The sequence below is a fragment of the Salvelinus sp. IW2-2015 genome, unplaced genomic scaffold, assembly GCF_002910315.2.
Source record: "Salvelinus sp. IW2-2015 unplaced genomic scaffold, ASM291031v2 Un_scaffold5919, whole genome shotgun sequence".
NCBI lineage: Eukaryota > Metazoa > Chordata > Actinopteri > Salmoniformes > Salmonidae > Salvelinus > Salvelinus sp. IW2-2015.
The window spans coordinates 27517-37558 of NW_019947184.1; the positions used below are offsets into that span (position 1 = coordinate 27517).

Here is a 10042-nt window from a genome sequence, read left to right on the forward strand (position 1 = left end):
AAGAGCCTCCAGTACTGATACAAAGGTCCTAACCAAGAAAGAGTTCTCCAGTACTGAGTACAGTTCCTAGACCAGAAAGAGCCTCCAGCTACTGAGTACAGGTCCTAGACCAGACCAGAAAGAGTCTCCAGTACTGAGTACAGGTCCTAGACCAGACAGAAAGAGTCTGCAGTACTGAGAACAGGTCCTAGACCAGTAAGAGTCTCCAGTACTGAGTACAGGTCCTAGACCAGACCAGAAAGAGTCTCCATACTGAGTACAGGTCCTAGACCAGACCAGAAAGAGTCTCCAGTACTGAGTACAGTCCTAGACCAGTAAGAGTCTCCAGTACTGTACAGGTCCTAGACCAGACCAGAAAGAGTCTCCAGTACTGAGTACAGGTCCTAGACCAGTAAGAGTCTCCAGTACTGTACAGGTCCTAGACCAGACCAGAAGAGTCTCCAGTACTGAGTACAGGTCCTAGACCAACCCCCCTACTGAGTACAGGCCCTAGACCAGAACAGACCACAGATGTGTGACGACATGGTGATGGGGTGACACTAAGAATGTGTGAGAGGACCATGATTCACCGTGTCTGACCTTGAGAGTCCCTGAGGTATTCCAGCCATATTCTAGACGCTCGTAAACACAACTCACTCAAAACATCCCCCCCACACACACACTAAATACACTCACTTCAAAACATCCAATCAAATTGTATTAGTCACATGCTCTGAATACAACAAGGTGTAGACCTGACAGTGAAATGTTTACTGACGAGCCCCTAACAGACAATGCAGTTTCAAAACAAATACAGATAAGAATAAGAGATAAAGTAACAAGTAATTAAAGAACAGCAGTAAAAAATAATATATACAGGGGGGTGCCGGTCACAGTCAAAACATCCCCACACACACAGCAGACAGAGAGACAGAGACACACACAGCAGACAGAGCACAAGGAATGAGGGTGGAAGGCAGCCGAGGGTGCTCAGGGGAAGTTGGATATGCAAAAAAAACACATTTCCAATTGTGTGAAATAGGAGCAATATAAGCACCCACCTTAATTATTCTGCTGATGATTCCATATAAATACCCCTAGACCTCCATGTGGCTGTAATATGAAGAACTAGTCAGCTTGTGACATTGTTTTCTTAGCCTTATTGACTGGCTCCCTTTAGACCCAAAACAACCCATTCCAAAGAACAGAAACATACCTGGCTAACCAGTAATGACTGACTGAAGACGAGACCCTTGACTTTACACTGGCCAGAGAACAGAGACAGACAGAGACAGAGGACAGAGAGGACAGACAGAGAGAAAGAGCGAGACAGAGACAGAGAGCTCAGCAGGAGGCCGAGATGATGTGGTTCCACATCAAAACACACCGCAGGCTAGAACACCAACCAGGGCTGAGTATATACAGTGTTGTTGAATACGTTGATGAAGTCACTGTACTGTACCTGCTATGCGGGGTGGTTTGGGGCGGTGTGTCACATCGCTCCTCGTCTGAGTGGTGTCCAGCTTTCTCTGGGCTGAGCCCATCATCCTGAGGAGGAGAAACAGAGATAGAAGAAAAAAGAAAATGAAAACTTTAGCTAGGTACCGTTTATCATTTGGTCTGTCTGCACGGGTTCTAATAACAGCAAGGCAACATGGTTTCCAGTCCTGTTCATATCATCACTGGGGTTTCCTATACATAGTCCCAGGGGCTGTGTACTCACAGTCCATTTTATACAGTAGGCGTGTGTGCAGCGCCAAACCTATTCGAACACGATGAGGTCAGGTCAGGTCACCCTGGTCATGTGTGCCAGTGTGTGAGGTGTGTGTGGCTATCGGTGCCATTGTCCCAGGGTCTGTTCCTAAATAGGGAGATTATACTGGGTAGTCTGTGTCCAAACATTGTTAATGTGTGAAAGCACAGCTAGTGTTCATTTATTGCTAACTAGCTGCTAAACATAGCCAACAGTGTGGCGATACATGTGCCTGTATAGACATGATTACAGTACACAGCCTACATATACCCCAATACACAGCCTACATATACCCCAATACACAGCCTACATATACCCCAATACACAGCCTACATATACCCCAATACACAGCCTACATATACCCCAATACACAGCCCTACATATAACCCAATACACAGCCTACATATACCCCAATACACAGCCTACATATACCCCAATACACAGCCTACATTATACCCCAATACACAGCCTACATATACCCCAATACACAGCCCATACCATACACAGCCTACATATACCCCAATACACAGCCTACATATACCCAATACACAGCCTACATATACCCCAATACACAGTAGTCCATACAGCCTAACGGTATCCTCTGTGTGCTGCTTTGTGAAGCTTGTATAAACTCTGCTGTGTGAGTTGTACCTGAGCGTGCTACTGCAGTGTGTTTATGTGCACACTAATGTGTGTTTGTGTGTGTGTGTGTGTGTGTGTGTGTGTGTGTGTGTGTGTGTGTGTGTGTGTGTGTGTGTGTGTGTGTGTGTGGTGTGTGTGTGCTGCTTAGAGTGTGTGGTGTGTGTTGCTCCAATATGTTCTCTTTCCCAGATGTGTGCTCTCTAATCTCAGGCTGTGGGCGAGGAGAGGAAGAGGAGATGAGAAGGAGAGGAAGGGAAGGTGAGAAGAAGAGGAGAAAAGTAGAGGAAGACGAGAGGAGGAGAGGAAGACCAGGAGAGGAGAAGGGGAGAGGAAGGGGAGAAGAGGAGAGGAGAACGGGAAGAGAGGAAGCATTATAGGAGCATAACGTCACAGTTTCTTAAACAAGAAGTCAGCCCCAGCTCCTGGCATGCTGCCAGAACCCCCTCCTCTCCTCCCTAATTCTCTCTACTACCCTCTGTTCTCCTCCTCCTCAATGCAATGCCAGAACCCCCCCCCCCCATTCTCCTACTACCCCGGTTCTCTCCTCCTCAATGCCAGAACCCCCCCTCTCCTCCCTCATTCTCTCTACTACCCTCTGTTCCCCTCCTCCTCAATGCAGAACTCCTCTCTCCTCCCTCATTCTCTCTACTACCCCTGTTCTCCTCCTCCTCCTCAATGCCAGAACCCCCCCTCTCCTCCCTCATTCTCTCTACTACCCCCTTCTCCTCCCTCCTCAATGCCAGAACCCCCCTCTCCTCCCTCATTCTCTCTACTACCCCCTGCTCCTCCTCCTCCCTCATGCTAGAACCCCCCCTCTCTCCTCTCATTCTCTCTACTACCCCTGTCCTCCTCCTCTCAATGCCAGAACCCCCTCCTCTCCTCCCTCATCCTACTACCCTCGTCCCCTCTCAATGCCCCCCCCCCCCCTCATCTCTCTACTACCCTCTGTCCCCCCTCTCCCCCCCTACCGCCCTCCTCCTCATTCTCTCTACTACCCCCTGTCCTCCTCCTCCTCAATGCTAGAACTACCAGCTCTCCTCCCTACTTCTCTCCTTTCTCCCCTCTCTCTCTTCTACTTCATTCATCTCTCTTCCCAACTCCATCTCTCTAATCCTACCATCGCTCTCATCCTTACCATCGCTCTCATCCTACCATCGCTCTCATCCTACCATCGCTCTCATCCTACCATCGCTCTCATCCTACCATCGCTCTCATCCTCATCTCTCATCCTACCATCGCTCTCATCCTACCAACGGGACTTAAAAACTGTAAGATCCTATGTTTCACTGAGATGTGGCTGAACGAAGAAACGAGAAATATAGAGCTGGTGGGATTTTCCATGCACCGCGCAGAACAGAGACTCTACCTCTGGTAAGAGGGGTGGGGGTGGTGTCAATAACAGCTGGTGCGCGACGTCTAATATTAAAAAAGTCTCGAGGTATTGCTCACCTGAGGTAGAGTACCTAAGATAAGCTGTAGACCACACTATCTACCAAGAGAGATCTCATCTATATTATTCGTAGCGTCTATTTACCACCACAGATCCATGCTGGCACAAGACCGCACTCAACCAACTCTAAGGCCATAAGGAAAGAAGAAAATGCTCACCCAGAAGCGGCGCTCCTAGTGGCCGGGGACTTTAATGCAGGCAAACTTAAATCAGTTTTACACATTTTTACCAGCATGTCACATGTGCAACCAGGGGGGGGAAAAAATCCTAGACCACCTTTACTCCACACACAGAGATGCATACAAAGCTCTCCCTGCCCTCCATTTGGCAAATCTGACCACAATTATATCCTCCTGATTCCTGCTTACAAGKWKAAARTAAAGCAGGAAGTAGCAGTGACTCGCTCAATACGGAAGTGGTCAGATGGCGCGGATGCTACGCTACAGGACTGTTTTGCTAGCACAGACAGGAATATGTTCCGGGATTCATCCAATGGCATTGAGGAATACACCACCTCAGTCATTGGCTTCATCAATAAGTGCATCGATGACGTCGTCCCCACAGTGACTGTACGTACATATCACAACCAGAAGCCATGGATTACAGGCAACATCCGTATCGAGCTAATGGCTAGAGCTGCCACTTTCAAGGAGCGGAAGTCTAATCCGGACGCTTATAAGAAATCCCGCTATGCCCTCTGACGAACCATCATCCCCACCTCAGAAGAKTGAAAAGTTTTGGCATGGGCCCCCAGATCCTCAAAAGGTTTTACAGCTGCACCATCAAGCGCATCCTGACCAGTTGCATCACCGCCTGGTATGGCAACTGCTCGGCATCTGAACATAAGGCGCTACAGTAGGTAATGCGAACGGCCCAGTACATCACTGGGGCCAAGCATCCTGCCATCAGGACCTATATAATAGGCGGTGTCTGAGAAAAACCCATAAAATTGTCAGAGACTCCAGTCACCCAAGTTATAGACTTGTCTCTGCTACCGGACGGCAGCGGTACCGGAGCGCCAAGTCTAGGACCTAAAGGCTCCTCAACAGCTTCTACCCCCAAGCCATTACACTGCTGAACAATTCATTAAAATCGCCACCGGACAATTTACATTGACCCCCCCTCTTGCACACTGCTGCTACTCGCTGTTCGTTTGTTACCTATGCTTAGTCACTTCGCCCCCACCTACATGTACAGATTACCTCAAATAGCCTGTACCCCCGCACACTGACTCGGTACCGGTACCCCCTGTATATAYCCTCGTTACTCTTATTGTGTTACTTTTTATTATTACTTTTTATTTTAGTCTACTTGGTAAATATGTTCTTCTTCTTGAACTGTATTGTTGGTTAAGGGCTTGTAAGTAAGCATTTCACGGTAAGGTCTACACCTTGTTGTATTCAGCATTGCACGGTAAGGTCTACACTTGTTGTATTCAGCATTGCACGGTAAGGTCTACACTTGTTTGTATTCAGCATTGCACGGTAAGGTCTACACTTGTTGTATTCAGCATTGCACGGTAAGGTCTACACTTGTTGTATTCAGCATTTCACGGTAAGGTCTACACTTGTTGTATTCAGCATTTCACTGTAAGGTCTACACTTGTTGTATTCAGCATTTCACGGTAAGGTCTACACTTGTTGTATTCAGCATTTCACGGTAAGGTCTACACTTGTTGTATTCAGCATTCACGGTAAGGTCTACACTTGTTGTATTCAGCATTTCACGGTAAGGTCTACACTTGTTGTATTCAGCATTTCACGGTAAGGTCTACACTTGTTGTATTCAGCATTTCACGGTAAGGTCTATACTTGTTGTATTCAGCATTTCACGGTAAGGTCTAACTTGTTGTATTCAGCATTGCATGGTAAGGTCTACACTTGTTGTATTCAACATTGCACGTAAAGGTCTACACTTGTTGTATTCAGCATTTCACGGTAAGGTCTACACTTGTGTATTCGGCGCATGTGACAAATAAAGTTTGATTTGATTTATCGTGTGACTAAGTCATTTTCTTTCTCTCGCTTGGCCTCTGTTCGTCATAGTGGAGTAACATCCTGTCTTTCTTTAGCTTCGGACACGTCCTCTGTGTGTGTGTGTGTGTGTGTGTGTGTGTGTGTGTGTGTGTGTGTGTGTGTGTGGTTGTGGGTGTGTTTGTGGGTTATACAGTATATAACTCCCAGCCAGAGTGAAAATGTGTGTCTCTGTGTTCTGCCAGACAGATGTTCTGTAGGGAAGTAGAGAGAGAGGCAGAGAGGACCCAATTAAAGCAAACGGGTAGGGTCCTCTCCCTCGCTATTCCATTCCTTCTTTCCCTATCCCTCTTTCTCCTTCCATCTTTCCCCTGACTCCCTCTCGCTACAGACTGCTGTGATAGCAGGAAGAGAGGAAGAGAGCGGGAGGAAGAGAGCAAACCAGACAGAGTTCTGCCACACCTTGAGGCCAGTCAAATTCTTAGAGTCTGTCTGTCTGTCTTCTGTCTGTCTGTCTGTCTGTCTGTCTGTCTGTCTGTCTGTCTGTCTGTCTGTCTGTCTGTCTGTCTGTCTGTCTGTCTGTCTGTCTGTCTGTCTGTCTGTCTGTCTGTCTGTCTGTCTGTCTGTCTGTCTGTCTGCTGTCTGTCTGTCTTCTGTCTGTCTGTCTGTCTGTCTGTCTGTCTGTCTGTCTGTCTGTCGTGTCTGTCTGTCTGTCTGTCTGTCTGTCTGTCTGTCTGTCTGTCTGTCTGTCTGTCTGTCTGTCTGTCTGTCTGTCTGTCTGTCTGTCTGTCTGTCTGTCTGTCTGTCTGTCTGTCTGTCTGTCTGTCTGTCTTCTGTCTGTCTGTCTGTCTGTCTGTCTGTCTGTCTGTCTGTCTGTCTGTCTGTCTGTCTGTCTGTCTGTCTGTCTGTCTGTCTGTCTGTCCTGTCTGTCTGTCGTCTGTCTGTCTGTCTGTCTGTCTGTCTGTCTGTCTGTCTGTCTGTCTGTCTGTCTGTTGTCTGTCTGTCTGTCTGTCTGTCTGTCTGCTGTCCTGTCTGTCTGTCTGTCTGTCTGTCTGTCTGTCCTGTCTGTCTGTCTGTCTGTCTGTCTGTCTGTCTGTCTGTCTGTCTGTCTGTCTGTCTGTCTGTCTGTCTGTCTGTCTGTCTGTCTGTCTGTCTGTCTGTCTGTCTGTCTGTCTGTCTGTCTGTCTGTCTGTCTGTCTGTCTGTCTGTCTGTCTGTAGAAACTCTGACCAGCCCATCTGCTCAGTGAATCAGTTTAGAAGCTCTTATTGTTGTGAGTTAATAACATTTCCTGGAGACAAAAAGTACAGTGTGTTAAAGAGGGAGAAATAGTGTGTGTGTGAGAGGAAGGAGGGAGTGTGTGTCCAGTGTGTTTGTGTGTGACACAGAATGAGTGAGGGAGGGAGAGTGAGTGATTGTAGAGAGCGGGGGGGGTATGGGGCAACATGGCCAGCCGTTCTGCTTCTGAGGAGGAATGTGGAACCTGAAGCACCTCAGAGGAGACAGACATGTCTTAGTGTTGTGGGGGAAGTGAGGGTGTGGAGTGAGGGTGATGTGTGGGGGGAGTGAGTGTGATGGTGTTGTGGGCAGTGAGTGTGATGGTGTTGTGGCAGTGAGTGTGATGGGTGTTGTGAGATGGGGAAGAAGAGGCAGAATATTGTCTAGCGAGAGCGGTGACGTCATCTAGCGTTATACGTGGTGGTGCGTTCAGGAGTAGTGTAGTGTAGTCTAGAGTAGTGTAGTGTAGTCTAGGAGTAGTGTAGTGTAGTGTAGGAGTAGTGTAGTGTAGTGTAGTCTAGGAGTAGTGTAGTGTGTGTAGTCTAGGAGTAGTGTAGTGAAGTGTAGTTAGTGAGTAGGTAGTAGTAGTAGTGAGTAGTCTAGGAGTAGTGTAGTGTAGTCTAGGAGTAGTGTAGTGTAGTGTGTCTAGGGGTAGTGTAGTGTAGTCTAGGGTAGTGTAGTGTAGTCTAGGAGTAGTGTAGTGTAGTCCTAGGAGTAGTTAGTGTAGTTAGGAGTAGTGTAGTGTAGTCTAGGAGTAGTGTAGTGTAGTCTAGGAGTAGTGTAGTGTAGTCTAGGGGTGTAGTGTAGTGTAGTCTAGGAGTAGTGTAGTGAGTGTAGTCTAGGAGTAGTGTAGTGAAGTGTAGTCTAGGAGTAGTGTAGTGTAGTCTAGGAGTAGTGTAGTGTAGTCTAGGAGTAGTGTAGTGTAGTCTAGGAGTAGTGTAGTGTAGTGTAGTCTAGGAGTAGTGTAGTGTAGTCTAGGAGTAGTGTAGTGTAGTCTAGGAGTAGTGTAGGGTAGTCTAGGGGTAGAGTAGTGTAAGGGTAGTCTAGGGGTAGTGTAAGTGTAGTCTAGGGGTAGTGTAGTGTTGGGGTAGTCTAGGGGTAGTGGTAGTGTTTGGGGTAGTCTAGGGGTAGTGTAGTGTTGGGGTAGTCTAGGGGTAGTGGTAGTGTTGGGGTAGTCTAGGGTAGTGTAGTGTTGGGGTAGTGTAGGAGTGGGGGTCAGGGTAGTCTAGGGGTAAGTGTCTAGGGGTAGTGTAGGGGTAGTAGGTTGGTAGTGTAGTGTGGGCAGTTCTCACCATGCCACCATGGATCTCTGAGTTGGTGGGGCTCTCCAGAAGCTGCAGCTGTTTCTCAAAGAGCTGAGAGATGGCTCTGTGAACCAACTCATACTGCTCCTATAGGGGAGAGGGAGGAGAGGGCAGAGGGAGGGGGATGAGCGGGGAGGGAGGGAGTAAGGGAGAGGGGAGGGAGGGGAGGGGGGGGAGAGAGGGAGAGCGGGAGAGACAGAAAGTGGACAGTGAGTCACAGAAATACAACATATATGAATTAAAACTGGTATTCATATTAAAACATAAAGCCCAGATAATCAGTCCATATTCCCTCCCCACTGGGATTACACAAGCAAACACAGAACACTATGAAGACAGCACTTCATAGTGCCAAGCACCAGACAGACACATGGCACTTCTATTCATATTAAACCAAGGAGACCCAGACACAGCCACACAGCCACACAGCCACACGAAGATTGACACACTGTAGACAAAGACTTGAGGTTTTTTGTTCACATTCAGCAGAACGCCACATTACCTGGGTCCGAACAGCAGAGCGCCACATTACTGGTCTGAAACAGCAGAACGCCACATTACCTTGGTCTGAACAGCAGAACGCCACATTACCTGGTCTGAACAGCAGAACGCCACATTACTTGGTCTGAACAGCAGAACGCCAATTACCTTGGTCTGAACAGCAGACGCCAATTACCTTGGTCTGAACAGCAGAACGCCACATTACCTTGGCTGAACAGCAGCGCCACATTACCTTGCCTGAACAGCAGAACGCCACATTCTGGCTGAACAGCAGACGCCACATTACCTTGGCCTGAACAGCAGAACGCACATACCTTGGCCTGAACAGCAGAACGCCACATTACCTTGGCTGAACAGCAGAACGCCACATTACCTTGGCTGAAGCAGAACGCCAAAACTTGCTGAACAGCAGAACGCCACATTACCTGGCTGAACAGCAGAACGCCACTACCTGGGTCTGAACAGCAGAACGCCACATTACCTGGTTGAACAGCAGAACGCACATTACCTGGGCTGAACAGCAGAACGCCACATACCTGGCTGAACAGCAGAACGCCACATTACCTTGGTCTGACAGCGACGCCACAACCGGCCTGAACAGCAGAACGCCACATTACCTGGCCTGACCAGCAGAACGCCACATTACCTTGGCCTGAACAGCAGAACGCCACATTACTTGGGCCTGAACAGCAGAACGCCACATTACCTTGGCCGAAACAGCAGAACGCCACATTACCTTGGCCTGACCAGCAGAACGCCACATTACCTGGTCTGAACAGCAGAACGCCACTACTGGTGAACAGCAGAACGCACATTACCTTGGCTCTGAACGCAGCAGAACGCCACATTACCTTGGTCCTGAACAGCAGAACGCCACATTACCTGGCTCTGAACAGCAGAACGCCACATTACCTGGTCTGAACAGCAGAACGCCACATTACCTGGGTCTGAACAGCAGAACGCCACATTACCTTGGTCTGAACAGCAGAAACGCCATCATTACCTGGGTCTGAACAGCAGAACGCCACATTTACCTGGCTGAACAGCAGAACGCCACATTACCTTGGTGAACAGCAGAACGCCACATTAACCTGGGCTGAACAGCAGAACGCACAACAATTAACCTTGGTCTGAAAACGCAGAACGCCACAATTACATGGGTC

General features: G+C 48.4%; 1 protein-coding gene across 1 annotated transcript in view; it reads right to left on the reverse strand.

The window, feature by feature from the left end:
- Positions 1-8966, reverse strand: part of ptpn12 (protein tyrosine phosphatase non-receptor type 12) — a 36476-nt gene extending 27510 nt beyond the window's left edge. Inside the window, exons 1-3 of the mRNA XM_070442094.1 lie at positions 8940-8966; positions 8367-8465; positions 1442-1527 (exon numbers count right to left, since the gene is read on the reverse strand). Of these exons, the coding sequence (XP_070298195.1) occupies positions 1442-1527; positions 8367-8465; positions 8940-8966 (212 nt within the window). The remainder of the gene's footprint in view (positions 1-1441; positions 1528-8366; positions 8466-8939) is intronic.
- Positions 8967-10042: the final 1076 nt, after the last annotated feature.